This window comes from Podarcis cretensis, assembly GCF_951804945.1.
Source record: "Podarcis cretensis genome assembly, chromosome: 10".
Lineage (NCBI taxonomy): Eukaryota > Metazoa > Chordata > Lepidosauria > Squamata > Lacertidae > Podarcis > Podarcis cretensis.
In genome coordinates this window covers 42,911,404-42,930,324 of record NC_137179.1, presented here as the reverse complement: position 1 = coordinate 42,930,324, position 18,921 = coordinate 42,911,404, and the positions used below count along the sequence as shown (strand labels likewise).

The following is an 18,921-nucleotide window of genomic DNA, read 5'->3' as shown; positions in this document are numbered from 1 at the left end:
TTGAGAACTTGTTTTTATCTGAGTCAAAATCTATTATTTTGATTTTCTTAAATAGAATTCAGTTGTATGTTTCCATAAATAAACTGCTCTTGCTTTCACTCTTTCCCATAGGCTGAAGAAAAGGCACATTCAGAGGTAAAAAGATTGGCATTTTTAATTTTATACAAAATATTTTTCTGTACAGAGTGCTTTTCAATAGCCTCAAATGCTCAGCATGAACCTATGATGACGGCAGCTCTCATGTACTTGTATGGTGTTATTTATGCCAGCACGTTTTCTTATCAGAAAGGGCACAAGGCCCCCTCAGTCACCACCAGCTGCCAGCAACCTCTTACTGCTATCCTCACCTGACTTTACCAGCCATTGCCCTATTTAATCCATTCCTACTCAAATAATTAACTGTCTTTTATGATAAGGGCTATTAAACTACTAAAATATTATAGAGAGGCCTAAAGGTTAAGTGTATTACACTTGTAGTTGATGTTTTGTGGGACGTCTCTTGCTCATTCGGCAGGGCATTTGAGTCATTATTCCATCATTCTCACATATATAGATGATGCCAAAATCTTTCCTCCATTTTCTCAAAGGTTTTCTTTCCCTGTGACAGAGGATTCCATTTTTCTTACCCATTCTTCTGGCATTTGATAATTTCTTTAGAATTTTGGTGGGTGTGGGGTTTTGAACTTAATGTTGCAAGACAACTGGGAATTGGGGCATCTGTTTGACACCCCCCCCACAGCCCCAGTAAACATGTCTCCAGCATTCTCTAGCCTTCAGGGCTGCCTGCACTTCCTGTTCTGCAAAAGCCTTGTGTGGGGTGTTCCTGCATGATGTTGTCGTCTTCTGGGACTTGACTGAACTGTGGGCCTTCAGGGACAATAAAGAAGTGAGATGATTTACAGAATGCAAAAGGGACCCTCACAAACATGCTTCAGAAATAAGAAAAGTATGACAAAATCCCCACACCCCAACCATGAGAATGCGCAGAAGCATCGAATCGCAACCCGCGCATGCGCAGACATGCAAACGCAGGTTGCAAATGCTGCGGGTTGCAAATGTGCATCCCGCAGGGATTACGTTCGCAACCCGAGCATCCACTGTACAGTTTTCTCACTAATTGATGGAGAATGGTAAAAGAAAAAGAAAAAGTGGGCTAAATTTTCAGCGCAGCACTGCATTGGATAGAAATTAACTCATGCTTCACATGCTTAATACTAAGCTTATGCAATTCAGTTCATATCAACTTTCACACATTTTAAATATATATATATATATATATATATATATATATATATATATATATATATATAAAGCCTTAAAATTTAGATTTATGTGATGTGTATATGTTGTATCTTAATGGAAATTTTTTAACCATAGATGAAGCCTTTGATATACAGTACTGTCTGTAGCATATACACAAATGTTGGAACAAATGCCACCAGCTATTCTTCTACTGTAATTTCACATATTGAATAGCCTTAGTTAAAGCATAAGGTTATACTGTACTGGCATATTTTGAGAGACATTTGTGTTTGTTCCCACATCCAGCAAATTCATAAACTACGAAGGGAGCTGGTTGCATCACAGGAAAAAGTGGCCACCCTGACATCACAGCTGTCAGCTAATGTAAGTCATTAATAATTTCTACAGGCTTTTAATGTATATATGCTTTTATAATCACAGTAATCATGTGAGGAAGACCACTGCCATTATCCCTTTGCAAACACAGGTGAGACTGATGAAAGGCATTTATACTCCTATTCTTCAAGCCCTAGCAGTCCATAAAGTTGAAGAGCTGCTGTTTAATTAATTAATGTGACTATTAGTGCTAACTAATAATTAGTTAACACTAATAGTCACATTAATGGCTCGAGACTACTGAGGAAGCCCAGAAAACTCTGCTCAGGGAGTGGGCTATCAGCCAACTCCAATAAATTGGCCCTATCAGGGGTGAAACAGCAGCTTTTCAACTTTATGGACAGCTAGGGCGAAATGGGGATAGAACGCTAGCACCCTGTCTTCCATCTGCACTTCACAGCTACCGGGAACATCATTGAACTTACCTACATTCTTCTTGAACTTACCTAAAAACAAGAAAAAACAAAAACTGAGTCAAGAAGTTGTAAGAACTTAGTAAAATCTGACACTGCAAGTTCATTTTATTTTAGATAGCTTATAAGTTTTTATGGCACTTTGTAAGTAGTTGTTTTATGGCACTTTGTAAGTAGTTGTCACAAATTTGATAAATGGTGAAAAATTGTTTTTGAAAAAGAATATTAATTGTGTGAATAATTGTCACCTATGTGCTGTACGGGTTGCACAATTATCAATGGCACAGGTCGTATTTCTTCAGCAGATAAATATTCTACAGCTTTTTAAATGTGTCTGTGGGAGGGAGAATTATTGTTGTTGTTGTTTATTGTAACTATTTATTTTGTGCTTTTCTCCAAAATATTGTTAGCTCATGGAGCTTCAAACTCCTCCCTTTCCCACCCACCCCAAACCAAGATTATACTGTGCAAAACAGGGGGCTAAAGGTGAAAGGCATTGCCCCCTTTCATGCATTTCCTAATAATTCAGAAAGCATTCACTGGCCATTTTATCCAGCAATCACCCTAAAATATCTGCTTTTCCGCACCTGTTCCATAAGGTAATGCTATTTTTTATCTGTGTTTCCTACTGTTAAGAGCCGAGCAATATTGTTTGCTCAGCTGAAATTCCTCACAGCATCACCACCTTGTATAATTCACTTATGTGCACTGGGCAGGGATCAAAACAACTACCTCCCACTGTTTCTGATGCAGTGTTAGCATTGTGGCTCTCAAAGTGCTTGGCGCAGATATTTAGTCAGGCGTTTCTATGGCCACACTAAAAGTTAAGTATTTTTTTCTAGGATCGGGGAAATCACGATGGTGGGATTTCAAATTCTTGCTTATAATAAAAAGTGCTATTGCTTTTATGTGAGATATTTTTATTCTTTCTATTTGAATGATATTTACATTCTACTTATTAAACACTTAATCATAAAAGTAAAAAAAGAAACATGGGCAGAGTTACAGCTACAGACATTTCTTCTGTCAGTAAGACAATGATAACTACTCATGTTTGATTGTTTTATGTACGCAGTACGTAAAGGATTGTGTGAAATGTGACTTGGAAAAAAAAAATCCAAAAGGAGGTAGCTGCTGGGATTTTGAGCTTCTACAAAATGATTTTAGCTTTTGTTGAAACACAGCAATTACTACTGTCAGAAAATAAAATGTCAGGTGTCAGCTGGTGACATTGGTGGGTGCTTTTGAATAATGCAACATTTTTATCGTTTTGTGTTTTGAAATGTGACTGACTAGGAGCAGAGAAGTTCAGATACGGACTACGTTTCCAACTTTTTGTAGTACTCTAGCAGCTTATCTTTTGAAATTGCTCCTTTCCCTAAAGGGAACCCACTTGTATGATTGAAGGTGTTGTAATTCTGGACATATAAGATTCCTTTTGTGTAGCTAGTATCCACCATATTAAATTATTAATCCTGTTGAAGGATGAACCCCAAAAATCCATATTCTGCTCTACTTTGACAAACAATTTTTGAACAACTTGCTACGGTCAGTCAGTGTCAGAACTTCGGCTTCCATTTATGGCCAGCAAGAGTAATGCATCCTAGATTAGCAGTAACCACAGAAGTGAAAATTTAAACTTAATTTGAAAAGGTTTGAACAGTTTTACAAGACTTCCTGTGTTACTAGTTTTCAGTGTTTCATCACTGTGAAAGAAGAAAGGCAAGTCCTTTTCTTAGCGTAGGATAGAAATAAAATGAGCAGATGATGTAGGAAGAAGTCATCCTGCACATGCTGCTTGCTATGGAACAGTAGAGGTAGGAGGAAAAGAGCCATTGCTTAGGAGTAGAGGGTGTGACGTGGGGAGAATGCCAGGCAGAGATCTGGTGGACCAGGTTAGGTCTGTGGGCCATTTTAGTCACACTGAAATCAATGGAACTTTAGTTACTACAAATTTGCCCCATTAAGTTACACTTTGGCCTCAATCAATGCATCATTTAGATTTGTGTGCGCAATCTTTGTCAGAATAAAAATTGAAATGTCTTTTTGCACATCTTTTTACACTTTCCTGTTTTCTGACTTAGTAACAATACCTATTGGAAGCCATAATTTAGCAAGCATGTGTTTTATCTCTTGTTTGTTAGGCCAGATTATCTTATCTGAGACTCCTGTGCTCTGTTCGGTATCTAGTTATTCATCTCAGCTGATAAAGCCCAAAGCATCTTCCTTTTTTTACAATTTAATCTACTCAAACTCCAGCTGCTGCTGATGCCTTGATTTCCAGTTACTTCAACTTGATGATTGAATTTCCCTTTGTTGTTTGCTTCTGAACTGCTGAAGGGGAAATCCCAGAACTATTTTTTAAAAAAAGGTGTTCTTTTAGTTCAATTTGTATCTAACCAGCAGACTTACTACCAGATTGAAATGTCATTACTATCACTTATCTTTGGGCCTACCTAGCATATTCGGTTTCTCTTTGATCAGCACATCTTGAGGCCTGGAGAGCAGGGAATGCAGAACTGGCATTGGTTACTGGGGGTGCACAGGTGAGAAATTCACGAGACAAGGCACTTTAGGCTTGTGGTTCTTGCAAGGTGGTACTGGGTTTCTCTACAGGTTTCTCTTCCTCAGAGGAGGTCTGGTCTGGGTTAGGGGAGAGGGATTGTGACAATGCCTATGCCATGTACATGGGGTCTATGGCTGTCCTAAGTAGACAAATTAATTCAGAAGTTTCCCTAAGGTATTAAATTAGGAGACTTTTATCCGTCCCTATCCTTGCCCAGGAGGCCTCACTCATGGATAGGGTGGAACTGCTGTTAATTTAAATTTAAATGAACACATTCCTTTTCCTTAAAATAAATCTTAAAAAATAAGGCATGAACTGTCAAAAATCTGAAGACCTCCCCCACATATACTGTTACTCAAGGAAAAATGGACCATTGTTCCATTTTTTCAAAAAATAAAATAAAATCAATAGTGCAAGACAAGAACCCAACTTAAATTTTTGAAGTATATATATATATTCTCTGTAGAAGTGACAGTTGCCTAGCAATAAGCATTTCAGCCATGATATTCATAATGCAGCAAAAGTGCTTTCTCTGTTGGAATGCAATTGTCAGTTTTAATGCTGAATATTATTTGATTGGTGCTTTTTAATTTAAAAAGTGAATTTTGCATTAATACATAGAATCAGAGAATTAAAGAATTGTAGAGTTGGAAGGAGACTCTGAGGATCATCTAGTCCAAACCCCTGCAATGCATAATCTTAACTAAAGCACCTAGGACAGATGGCTATTCAACCTCCAAGGAAGTGAGGCAAGGAAGAAGGGCTACCCCTATGCTATTCATATAATCAGTTATCAGAAATCAATATATTCGTATATGCTCACACATAATCAGGGCTTACAGTATTTTATAATCCATTTTGAATCAAAGGGAAGCTGTGCCTTAGCTAACTGCATACTGCTTGAAACAGCAAAATTAGGAGCCGACCTTTCCCCTACAAACATCAGTGTACCCTGGACAAGGGGAAGACGTGAATCAGAGATTCTGGTACAAAATCCCCTCAGATACAGGCTAAATTAATACACAGAACAGGAAGAGCAAAACCACAAAATCTCCAAACTCCCTGTCCTGTCATAACTAGGGGAGAGGTTAGACAGAGCGTCACTGCAAGCATCGGAAAGCAGAACTAGAACTCAGTGCTTGACCAGTGCTTGACCAGGAGCTGGAAGCATGGCAAGAAGCTTGCTAACTGGCTAATTTTCGCTGGCAATATCGTGACTGTCTCATGGTTGTCTCATGATCTATGATTTGCTGTGATCTGCTCAGGTATAAAGACCTCTGGATTTCTGTCAATCGGGGTCCCAGTTCCTTTTGGAAGAGATTCCAAACTGGGTCCTTATTGCCCGGCAATAAACTTCACCTTCTTATTCTCCATGGCTGCGTCTGCCTGATCCTTATTTAACACCAAGCGAGTACCTGCTTACGTTCACGTGCTTCAGAAGGAGAGTCCATCACCACCTGAGGGAGTTTATTCCTCTGTCAAACACCTCTTACTGTCAGAAAGTTCTTCCTGATGTTCAGTCGGAATCTCCTTTCTTGCAACTTGCACCCATTGGTTCAAGTCCTACTCTCCGGAGCAGGAGAAAACAAGCTCACTCCATCTACCGAGTGACAGCCCTTTAGATATTTGAAGATAGCTATCATATCTCCTCTTAGTCTTCTCTTCTATAGACTGAACATACCCAACTCCCTCAACTGTTCCTCATAAGGCTTTATTTCCGGACGCTTGATCATCTTGGTCACTCTGCTTGCACATGTTCCAGCTTGTCAATATCCTCCTTAAATTGTGGTGCCCAGAACTGGACACAGTATTCCAGATGTGGTCTGACCAGGGCAGAATAAAGTGGTACTATTACTTCCCTTGATCTGGACACTATAATTCTGTTGATGCAGCCTATAATAGCATCGGCTTTTTTTGCTGTTGATGCTTGTGGTTTGCTAAGACCCCTAAAGCCTCTTCACATGTACTACTGGCAAGCCAGGTGTCCCCAATCTTATATTCGTGCATCTGGTTCTTCCTGCCTAAGTGCAGAACCTGACATTTGTCCCTTCTGAAATTCATTTTGCTAGTTTGGGCCCAGTTCTCCAATCTGTTAAGGTCATTTTGAATTCTGATTATGTCTTCTGCACCATTAGCTACTCTTCCCAGTTTGGTGTCATCTGCAAATTTGATAAGCATCCTGTCAACTCTTTTGTCCAGGTTGTTTAAAAAGACGTTGAAGTGGGGTCTTCCTGTGCTTATGATGCTGGGTCTGGGAAGGAGGTGATAAGAGTAGCCTTGCTGTCTTGCTGTCACTGGGATCAAGGTGGTTAGAGCAGACTTCCTCAACCTCGCCCCTCCAGATGTTTTTGACCTGCAACTCCCATGATCCCTAGCTAGCAGGACCAGTGGTCAGGGATGATGGGAATTGTAATCTCAAAACATCTGGAGGGCCGAGGTTGAGGAAGCCTGGGTTAGAGTGTGCCAGTATGATTTTCTTCTTCCTCTTCCTTCTTTCATGGTCTTATGGATTGGAGCCACCAGTAGGGCTATAGAGACCCTAGTATTGTCCTTATATGCCACTTCCCCATCTTTTCTGGAATGCAGCCATACTCCTCAATTAGTGCCACAACTGAGTTACTTGTAGCATATTCCTCCTGGAAGCATTTGATTGTATTCAGTGTGGTTTGTAGACTTTAGATACTGCAAAGTCTGCTTCCATTTATGTTCTTGGCAGAATATATCTGAGCGAAACAAAGGAAGATCTATCATCATTCGGACACAGTTATGTTCGTACTTCAAAGTTATAGCATGTCAGTGCACAGGGAACATGCATTTTATCACAGACTTCTGAAAATCAATATTTTTGACATAGTTATCATTCTGTGAAGATCTGGGCACAGTAGTAAGCCCATCACCTTTATAGTGCATCACAGGAAGCTTATTATGGGGGTGGGAGGCAGAGCTGTACACAGAACTCAAGTTACCTGGACAAAACCAACTTCTGGTATAATTTCCCTACCTTTAAATGTCATATTTATCTGGACAAAACAATATTTTCCTTTGTATCTGACAAACATTACTGGGGAACTTAAATATAGGAGGAGGAGAAATTATTTGTCAACAAAGTTAACTTGTGCATTTGTACATTCTGATCCACTTTCTTCTCTTCAGATCTGTGACTGTTCCTTTGAGATATTCAAGCTCAAAAATTCATTGTGTAATTTCTGTGTGGTTGTTTTTTTGTGTTGCAGTTATATATGGAGTAGCAATAGGTTTCTTCTCTTCAATACTCATATAGTGTAACTTGTGAGGTAGTTGTGTACCCAACTGCAGATTTAGTTACTTTGCTTTTGGGGGCATTTATTAACCTACTGTTCAGGTCACAGAGCTTCCCAAAGCAGCTTGAAATGCAGCATAAAGTCAATGAAAACAATATGAACCTAATGTGATGTCTCCCATACAACCCCCATCATCCCTAACTATTGGCCATGCTGGCTGAGGCTGATGGGAATTGTAGTCCAAAGTCTTTGGGAACTGCATTGGGAAAGGCTGAAATGAACAGATACTGACAAATTTAAAGCTGAGCACGAGGCAAAACAACATTAAAGCCAAGGCCCAGGAATCCTGGAGCTCATTAAAAAGATTTTCACCTGTTGCTGAAAACGAAACAAAATCTATACCATGCAAATATCCCTGAGAAGAAAGTCCAAAAGAGGTTGGACCTGCCATCGCCACCCACATCACCTCTTATTGTCATCTGCAAATTTGATAAGCATCCTGTCAACTCTTGTCCAGGTCGTTTAAAAAGACGTTGAAGTGGGGTCTTCCTGTGCTTATGATGCTGGGTCTGGGAAGGAGGTGATAAGAGTAGCCTTGCTGTCTTGCTGTCACTGGGATCAAGGTGGTTAGAGCAGACTTCCTCAACCTCGCCCCTCCAGATGTTTTTGACCTGCAACTCCCATGATCCCTAGCTAGCAGGACCAGTGGTCAGGGATGATGGTAATAGAAATAGAAAATTATAATACCTAGAACATTCTTGCACGATTAAGTGGTCCACACAGTTCCTGGGTTTGACTGATTCCCAAGTTATTTAGGGCTTTTAAAGTTAAACGAGCTCTGTGAGCCATGCTAAAAAATGGACTTGAAACTAGGGATATACATGAGATGTGGTCAAATCCCAAGCTCAACTAGGGGTTGACTCAGAGTAATTTTGGGCTTGTTTGAGATGAAGCAGGATCTGCACAAGGTAGCTCAGTGCTTTGCTGGCCTTTGATGATCTCTCTCTCTATATATATATTAAAAAATTGCAAACATCTACTAAAAGTAGTAGGTCTTATTTATTGTAAGGAATAGTGCTAAGATGGGGTGCTGAGGGAAGGGAGATCAAACATCCAAGTGGGAGAAGGCCAGAGATTGGTGCATACTGGCTTATACTTGGAACCAGTGTAATTATTTCAGAATTGATGTATCATAGTTGTGGTCCCACGTAGTAATCTTGCCACTATACTTTGACGCAACCATGGTTTCCAAACAGACTGGCCTCTCCAACAAAGTGGGGAGATCACACAAATAAAGACTTCATATTCCTGGATATGCCTTGAGTGTTTGGTTCACATTAGTTTCATGGTATAAACAGGTGAGGCACCTGATGGCTTTTCCAGTAGGTATTATGGGACCAGGTATATTTCTCTGTTCACAGAATAATCCCCAATTAGGTTTTATTCATTGAAAAGCATTCAGTTTTAATAACATCAGCACAGGAAGTGGATTCAGATGGTCATAATACATAAGACTGCTATCATATAGCTTCGTGCCTAACTTGTTCACTTGCCTTAAGATGACCTTTCCCTTAGCCTCAAAATGCTTGTTAGTTGTCAGGGAAAATAAAATTCTCATGTTATGTTACCTTCTTCTGAGCGGACTTTTTCAACCCGACTCGTGCATATTTAAAGCAAGCAAACAGAAGCATAGCCAGTCTTCTTCCTGCTGTGAGATTATATTAATATTTCACACTATGATTGTTTTCTATATCTGAGGGGGTTTTCGTACTTCTTGTGCTATCAAATTCAACACCCCACCACCACTTTAAAATGCTTTATTAGTTTGGAAAGTGCATACAAAATATATTTAGCCAGCAACCAAACATAAAAATAGACACATGTATCCCTTCTGCACACAATTATTGGTTCTTTTAAACTGGCTTACTGAATAAAGCAAAAGGGGTGGGGGAAATCTTCTGAATGCACATTTTAGAGGAAGGACAAAATGTGAAAGCAACAGCAGAGGATGCATTTTGAATTGGATTAGTTGGTGATTAAGTTACTCTTATTGTAATTATTAAACACACACTTTAGGCAGAACCATGACATTCCCTCTCTCCCCCACCCCAAAATTTACTGGGCCATGTGGATCGTAAAAATGCACTGAGGGGTTTAATCACTTTTTTTCAGCAGGTAACACTTTAAAGGGACGCAGGTGGCGCTGTGGGTTAAACCACAGAGCCTAGGACTTGACGATCAGACGGTCGGTGGTTCAAATCCCCGCAATGGGGTGAGCTCCCGTTGCTCGGTCCCTCCTCCTGCCAACCTAGCAGTTCAAAAGCACGTCAAAGTGCAAGTAGATAAATAGGCACCGCTCCGGTGGGAAGGTAAACGGTGTTTTCGTGCGCTGCTTTGGTTCGCCAGAAACGGCTTAGTCATGCTGCCCACATGACCTGGAAGCTGTACGCCAGCTCTCTCGGCCACTAAAGCGAGATGAGCTCCGCAACCCCAGAGTCGGCCACGACTGGACCTAATGGTCAGGGGTCCCTTTACCTTTACCTTAACCCTTTAAAACATTTCATGTGACTATTTCATGCTGGCAGCTGTGCACTCCTGGCAATTTCTATTTTCATGTTTTCCCCTCTTTTTAAACTTTTTGCTGTGCCTGGGGTGGCAAAAGTTGAATTTTGTGGCTGCTGCTGGTGGCGGTGCTCCAAACTGCTGACTGCCATTATTCTTCCCCAGAAGGCCCTTGAATAAAGATATAACAATGTTCTGAGGAGGATTTGTAGAGCAAAATGCAGGTTCGTGAACTTCGGAATGCTTGAAAGATGGTTTTAAAAGATTCCAGAAAGCTTGGGTGCTGCCCGACTCTCAATAGGACTGGGGGGGGGGGGCTTTCCAAGAAATTCACTCGACAAATCTTTCCAACACTTTTGGGTGCTCCTTTAGGCACCCAAAAACCATTTCTAGCAGAAACTAGAAACACTGAACTTTTGGCAGACCTCTAGTTTGGAGTAGGGCACAATCAAGTACAGTGCTGCCATATTTAAGGGTTGCTATTCTATAGCAAGTCCAGGTGAAATATGTTCTTGTTAAAGAATGCCCAAATAATTGTACTGGGCAAAGCATCACAACTGTACAATTGATCTGGTATTGCCCCAAAGCCACAGAATTCTACAGAGAAACTGGAATTGACACTGTGTACTACGGACAGCTGGGAGTAGTGTCTGCCTCATGCAGATAGGAAAGTGCAAGGAGGTTGGAGAACAATTAGGAATTTAAATAGAAGTAACTTTTGATGGTGATGGTCATGTAGGGTTGTGTTTTTTTGTTAAGCAGAAGTACATTCAAGCATATTGTATAGATTTTGTATAGTGCATTTGAAACCTATTGACATTTGACTGACTCCCCACCACCCCATCTTCTTCACAGGCCCATCTTGTAGCAGCTTTTGAAAAGAGCTTAGGAAATATGACGGGCCGGCTGCAAAGCCTAACAATGACAGCTGAACAAAAGGTATGTTAGAAACAGCAGATGCTTTAATGTGGAAAACCGTTCTTGGTTTATATTAAAGTTTGTATTGAAGGCTGAATGAAAGGACAGCTGTAAGAATAAACAGGCAGGTGCATCAATTTTTTCTTATGACTATCGATGCTTCGTGAAAACGCAATAAGAATAACGTTGCACACCATCAGATTTAGCCAAGCTATATCAGAGGGCAGTGTGATGATAAAATCTTTCATTTCCAGATTTTAATTAAAACATTTGTGACTCTGAATTTAATCTGTATTGAAAGATTAAGCAACAAAAGGTGGTCATAAACCAAGTGAAGTGCTTGTTCCAGTCTGCCAGCATTGTCAAAACGCTAAATATTAGAAAGAAGAGATATTACAAAGATAGGAAAACGAGCCAGTAGCAAGTGTTATCTTGGAGCAGCTGGGGCTGGATTTGGTTTTGACTTTGCTTGTTTTGCAATACTTTTAAGTCAGGGTTGGGAAACTGGATCTGGCTGATGGACCAAGTCCTCATCTCCATAGGCCCTCCTGTCTGTCAATCATTTTGCTGTCACAATGAAATCCGATGATCCGTTTTAGCCCATGAGGTTTGAAAACAAGCTATGAGGGCAAAAAAAATAAATGTGTGGACAGTGCTTTCCTAATGCTGAATATGATTTCATACCATTTGGACAGAAACATCAAAGCTACAGGTTGCAGAAAAGAATTGGCAGGATCCTCCATTGAAAAGTGCAGATGGATGAATGAATGCTGCTCAAATTGATGGTTTAATGATGGGTAGAATGTTTATGTATATGAGATTATATTCCCCCCCCCTTAATTTATGATTTTAATGATGTATTTATTTAGTCCTGGGACCATTTGTTGAGGAGCAGGTTATTAATACTGTAAACAAAATAACTGGAAAATGAAATGAAGGCAAAGGCAAAATAACTTTTCCTTGCACACCTCTTGTTTCCAATTAAGACATGTGTGAGGATCATGTTCATTAGCTTCTCTTGTGCTGTGACTACGTACTCAATTAAGTTGCTCCTGTAGGGATAGGTTATTTCAGGATTGTAGGATCTATTTTGTCTGCTAGTAGATCCCTAGAGTCCGCTGGGGAGAAAAGTGGCTGGGGAAGAAGCCAGGTGCAAAGCAGTAGCTTGGTAGTAATACCAAGATGGTGGTGGTAATACCAGTTACTTCCTATAAATTCTACATTGAGATAACACGAGTATATACAAGTGCAGATCTACACCAAAGTTACTACAGACCAGGGATCTACTACAAATTCACCTTCTGCCTAAGGACACACAAGTGAACCACTGTAATAATAATAATTTCTCAAAAGGAATTTCTTCCAGTTTGATCTTTTCATCTTCTATAAAGCTTCGGGCTTCCTTTCTCAAAGAGATTATAGCACTGGCACTGACTTCAATAAGCTTTCCCAGACATTTGAGCATATAAGCTTTTCTTTTTCTTCTTCCATGTTGCTGCTAAGGTCAAATTCCTTCAGTAGCTTTAATCCTCATTATATAAAATGAGAACTAGAAACAGAAATGTTAAATGCAGTTTAAATTAAAACTGTGCATTACACTTGTTAAAACCGTCCCCTGCCAAGTGAAAAGATGAGTTACATTGCTTCATCTCATAAGAAATGAAATACATTTTAATAGATGTTTGTATTATTTTCTTCAAAATTCTTGTTATGCAGTATTTTATAGAGATAAATAGCTTCTAACCTGATGGTTCTGACATACTGTATTAGCTGAGTTGAAAAGCATACATGATGCCTAGTTTTCACCTGAATTTCACCCAAATTACAATGCAAAAAGTGCATTTTGACCCCAGTGGGGGGTGGAAACCATAGTTACTCTGATACTTTTGTGACTTTTTCTACTGTTCCCAAAGGAATCAGAACTTATAGAACTACGAGAAACCATTGAAATGCTGAAAGCCCAGAACTCAGCTGCGCAGGCTGCTATTCAAGGAGCTTTGAATGGCCCAGACCACACTCATAAAGGTATGGATTGCTGCTGTTTTTTCACTGGGAACTCATTTTTGTCCCAAAGAAGTGCTAAGCTACTGGCTTTCTGTTGTTCGGAAGAATAGCCTCTCTCTCAAGTTTTGATCTAGTTGTATTTGTGGTGTTTCCACTAGTGCTGTGTGCCAAATCCTGTCCTCCAGTTTCTCGAAACATTTCTCCCTCTGCAAAGCAATATTCCATTTTTCTCCCTCTTTCCCAGAGTACTTTAGAATTCATTCTTTGGTTGGTGCAGGGTTGAGCTTACTCTATTGCTGCAAGGTGGCCATGGGTGGTGTGTGTTTTTTCCTTTCCATTCAGCTTCTATCCAGCACTCTGAAGTCTGCCTGGTTGCCTGTCCTTGCTAATCTGAAAAGACCTCAGGGGAGTCCACTAAGCTTTAATTGAAGCATGGTAGCCTGAGAGTCTGGCTACCAAGTACTTAAGATTGGTACACCTATCTCTTTAATAATAAAAAATACTGCACTTAAAAGGAATGAACAGCTATCAGATGCAAAGTAGGCAGCCTCCCCACCTTCCCATACTTACAGGAAAGCCCAGCTGCTGAGGATGTCATGGGGTTTTCAGGAAACCTGGGCACCCAGGAAGGCTGCAGAGTGCAGATCACTGGAGAGACGATTGGTACAGTGAAATAAAGGACACTCACAGCAGCCCCCCTTGGCCACCTTGAAAGTAAGGTAAGCTCAAAAAAATAAATAAATCCCACTGTTGAAAACTGCACTGAAAATTCCCCTCCCCTTTTGACAGTATTCTTATGCAGTTTCTTTTGTTATTAATTGATGGAGAATGGCTGAAAAACATGTAGGATAAATTTTCAGCCACAATACAAACACAACACGTAGGCTAATAGTTATTAGAGAATTATTAGAGAAATTTTCAGGACAGAACTAGTTTCCACAGCTGGAAAACTTCCATGTGTCATTTATAAACCACAGAATTATCTGACTTCTCTTGAGGAATTAGTCACTGGCTAAGGCTTGATAGCCCCTTTAATGCTGTTCTGCATGTGCACCTTGTTCATAGCAGTGGGAAAAAGTTCCAGCCAAAATAAATTAGTTTTAAGTCATACAGTCATACCTTGGAAGTCTAACAGAATCCATTCTGGGAGTCCGATGTTCAAAAACCAAAGCGCGGCTTCCAATTGGCTGCAGGAGCTTCCTGTACTCAAGCGGAAGCTGTGTCGGATGTTTGGCTTCCGAAAAATGTTCACAAACTGGAACACTCACTTCTGGGTTTGCAGCGTTCGGGAGCCGATTTGTTCGGAAGCCAAGCTGTTTGTCAACGAAGGTACCACTGTACTGCTATGTTCTTTCCACAATTCACAATTACGGATTGAACAATAAGTATAAGAGTGTTTTCATGGTAAAAGTTATTCTGATTTTGGAAGAACTTCTGTGTTGCTTAGGTACTGATCCATACTATCAGGGCTGTCTTACCCAGAGATGCTAGTGGTGCGGGGTGCCAGGGCGCCAGGTTCTGGAGGGCACCAGGCGAGAGTCCGGGGAACACCGAACGAGTGTGCTGATTGAGCGAGGGTGCGTGTGCCACTCCTGCTGAGCGTTGGCATGGTTTTTCCCCTCAGCCTGCAGGCGCCGAATTCTGCAGGGCGCCAGAAAGCTAAAGAGGAAAAAACCGAGCCAACACTCGGCAGGAGCGGCGCACGCACTCTCACTCGCTCGGTGTGCTCGCTTGCCCAATGGGTTGAGGCGCAGGTGCGCACAGCGCCCCTCCTGCTAGCTGTCTCGTCTTCGAGCCAGGCATCAGGCACTGCGGATCTCCATGGGGGCGGCTCCCCCAGCTGGCTCACCACACTTGCCTGCCTCTGCCATGCCTCGCTCAAGCAGCGCCACAGCCAGAGCCTCCGCCTGCTGTGGCCACCATGGCACAAAGCGGCCAGCTGAGGCAGGAGGTGCCGCGGCCTGCCTCCACCTCTTCCCCACCAGAGGAGCTGCCCTCCAGCCGCTGCTGCCTCCTCTAGCCCCACAAAGCTGGGATCGTCGCTGGCAGCACCGTCCCATCCCAAGAGGCTCCCTCCGCCGCTGCTGGCGTTCCCTCCCTAAAAAAAGGTCAACAACTCTGGGGAAAGGGGAAAGGGGGGCAGGGGACGCCAGAGGGATCTTTGCACCATGGCGCCGAATATCTTTAAGACGGCCCTGCCCGCTATCTAGTTGTCCAGGGTATTTGCTTCTTCCCATGCTGGTTGTTTCCACTCCACATGAAAGACACTGGCTGGGGAGATGGTGGAGACCAAATAGGTGGCTTCTACACTGAGAATGAGTGTCCCACCAGAAAAAAGATTTTCCATAGTCACTTCTACAAGTAACAGTTTATTTGCGTTTCCCTTTGGAATCCTATTCAGCTTCCACCAGAGCACTCAGTTTTAGTGGGATTTGGCATTCCATGACATTTTTAAACTCTAGAAAAGGGGGGTCCCTTGGGAATTAAGGCACTTACATATTTATTATTATTATTATTATTATTATTATTATTATTATTATATTATAGATCTACGAATAAGGCGGCAACATTCCTCCGAAAGTGTTTCCAGCATCAACAGTGGCACCAGCCATTCAAGTATGGGCAGTGGTAATGATGCTGATTCAAAGAAAAAGAAAAAGAAAAACTGGGTAAGTGCTCTAGATATTTAAATGCATTGAATAGACTTTTATATGGCTTCCTTCTTCATAGATAACACAATGGCACATACAAATAACCCTTATAGTGGTGCCCTTCTGTATAATTACTGTTGATAATACTGTGGCTAGATAAATATGGATTTGTTTGCACCTAGTGAGGTATGAGCATTGGCAAACAAAATATATTCAGATCGATGTGTAAGCATGTGAAAGCTTAGATAGATAGATAGATAGATAGATAGATAGATAGATAGATAGATACAGTTTTCTCACTCATTCTATAAAATAGGTCAACTGTCTGGAATGCTTTAGAAAGAAAGCCAATGGAAATGTTTTAAAGATGGATAAATATAAAGTCTTTGATTTGAGAAGAACATACACCTATCACAAGGGCTTCAGATTTTAGTGAAATAATGGAAAATTTACTTTTGTTGTTTAAAATATGTTTATTACGCAGGTAATATTTTAAAAATACTGATTCCAACTTCATTCCCTTGATTTGTAATTGCACACTCTTTCATGTTTCTGCAAGGTGAACTCTAGAGGAAGTGAGGTGAATATAAATCCCTGGAAAATTTGGCATGCATCTCAAAGAACTCTATCTTGGCATGATTGCTATTCATTTTGGCAGTAGGCTTTTGTACCCTTCTAAAACAAATTATTCTTTATGTCTCCTTAGTTTTTTCTCTATTCATTTTACCTCCAACTTTGAAATCTAGAAAGGGGGAGTGTCGCCAAAATCCATTTCTTTCTTATTAGAACTCATAAAGTAGAATGAATATAAATTATGGTAACTCAATCAGTACTTACACTCCCTGCTCTTGAAGTAATATTCATAGAACAAAGTGATTATGTGCTCCAATGTTTAGTAGAAGAAACATTTGGGTAATCAAAGCAACTATAGCAACTATTTGGGGGAGGGGGGAACACACTTCCCCCCTCTGTATGTTCGTAAGACGCTTTTGACAACTCGAAAATAACTGCATAGTGCTCATTGCATCCATAACGTTTGCCATCTCTACTCCTGAAATAAATGGCTCTTTGGCTATTCTGTCCCTTTCAATAATGGATAAAAAACTTCTAGAGCAAAAAAAAAAAAAAAGCAGTGCTTATGCATATGAACTTGCTTCTTTAAAACAGAACTGCAGCAAATACCTCCTCTTTCCCCAACCCTTTCAGCTTCTTGTCAGCAAAAAGGCAAGCATCATATAACAGCTTAAAATATGCTTATTTCTGATCCATGCTACTGTAGAAATAATAGGGTCAAACTTCTAAAGGAAAAAAAAACAATTTTGTATAAATGATGCACAAAATCACATTGATTGGAATGTCTTCTGAAAGTCAATAATTTTTAAACAATGTGGCTATTTAAGACCAGTCACCTTAATGGGAATGTCAGAGGAATGGGATTTCCACAGGAGGTGTAGGGTTTTAAATGAGCATCTGTTTAGCTGTACCACTTGATCCTGTACCTTTTCCATAGCGTTCAATGTTTGCGCTGTGCTCACTTGATTTTTTAAAAAGCACTCTATTGTGTTCTTAAAGATACTGTGTTGCACATGTTAATACCCTGCTTAATCTATACACTTAACCACAGGCAGTGGCTAGATTAGCATCTGCAAACTAACTTTTCAACAAAACGTAAAGTGAACCAAATGATCAGAGATAATCCAAATAAATCTTAATTTTCTTTCTTCTTTCCTAGCTAAGAAGTTCCTTCAAACAGGCCTTTGGGAAGAAGAAGTCCACAAAGCCTCCTTCCTCACATTCTGATATAGAAGAAGTCACAGATTCATCTCTTCCATCCTCACCCAAGTTACCCCACAGTTCCGGAGATTGTGGGTCTACATCAATAAAGCCATCCCAATCGGCATCCGCGTATGTTTTCCCTCTTTCTTAGAGAACAGCCATTTGTTAAAGAAGCAATTTTCAAAATAGTGATTGGTATTTCAGAAATACTGCCTCTCAACTTTCAATTCTGTACTTCCATTAATTGTTGCCTCTCAACCACTCTCTCGGTTAAGACCTTAATTTGCTGTTTAGAAAATTATCCCTTGGAAAATGTTACTTATCATCCTGTGCGTAGCTGTATTCAAACTGCACAGAGAGGAACTCTTGCTTCCATTGCTTTTCCACTTCATGCTACCTTGAAAAAAGCATTGATCCTGCATTCTTTTCCTTTCCATGTTTTCTTGGTGAGGGGAGACATACCTGGCTCATGACTGTTCTCTGCCATTTTCTTTTCCTGCCCCCAAGGCACCTCTGCGCCATATATATATATATATATATATATATATATATGTATAATGTCAGCTAAAAGACTATTGAATGCATCTTTGTAAGTTTTTGTGACAGAGCCCGTTTCATCCAATGCATAAAGTGACCTTGGATGTTATTCATACATACAAACAAATAAATTTTATATATGAAAACACACACAAACATAAAAAGAGGAGAGGTCAAGGGCACAACAATTCAAGAGAAGATGTGTCACATTACTGTACAAAATACACGAGGAAACAAGCTCAAGGCAACAGGGTAAAAGATGAAATCAGAGAGCATGTCTTCCAGTCCAAACAATTAATGAACTAGCCAAACAAGAAGACCCGTGTCAAAAAATACTTAAGCACTTCCTGTAGTGAGCCAGCTAATTCTTTATCAAGTTTCATTGTTACCACCACAGAATGCACATTCCTATTCTTGTTAGATGCTTGCAATTCCAATTAGCTAAGGTTTTGATAATCAAGTTACATCCTAAAGGCACAGCCTGCAGGGTGTTCTGTGGCTTGGCCAGTCAAAATATAATATATTCTCAAAAATATTATTGCATCTAAACATCTGCTTTCCTAAATGATGTGTCTGGTTTTGCCTCCTAGTCCTCA

At 40.4% G+C, this 18,921-nt stretch overlaps 1 protein-coding gene across 9 annotated transcripts in view; it reads left to right on the top strand.

Moving 5' to 3' along the window:
- NAV3 (neuron navigator 3) overlaps positions 1-18,921 on the top strand; it is a 436,309-nt gene that overhangs the window by 386,965 nt on the left and 30,423 nt on the right. For 8 of the 9 annotated variants that reach the window (XM_079991796.1, XM_079991792.1, XM_079991797.1 and 5 more), the window contains 7 exons: positions 112-135; positions 1,549-1,626; positions 11,295-11,378; positions 13,271-13,382; positions 15,909-16,030; positions 16,572-16,592; positions 17,745-17,917. In XM_079991796.1, coding sequence (XP_079847922.1) covers positions 112-135; positions 1,549-1,626; positions 11,295-11,378; positions 13,271-13,382; positions 15,909-16,030; positions 16,572-16,592; positions 17,745-17,917 — 614 coding nt within the window. The remainder of the gene's footprint in view (positions 1-111; positions 136-1,548; positions 1,627-11,294; positions 11,379-13,270; positions 13,383-15,908; positions 16,031-16,571; positions 16,593-17,744; positions 17,918-18,921) is intronic. The other variant, XM_079991794.1, reaches the window with a different exon arrangement.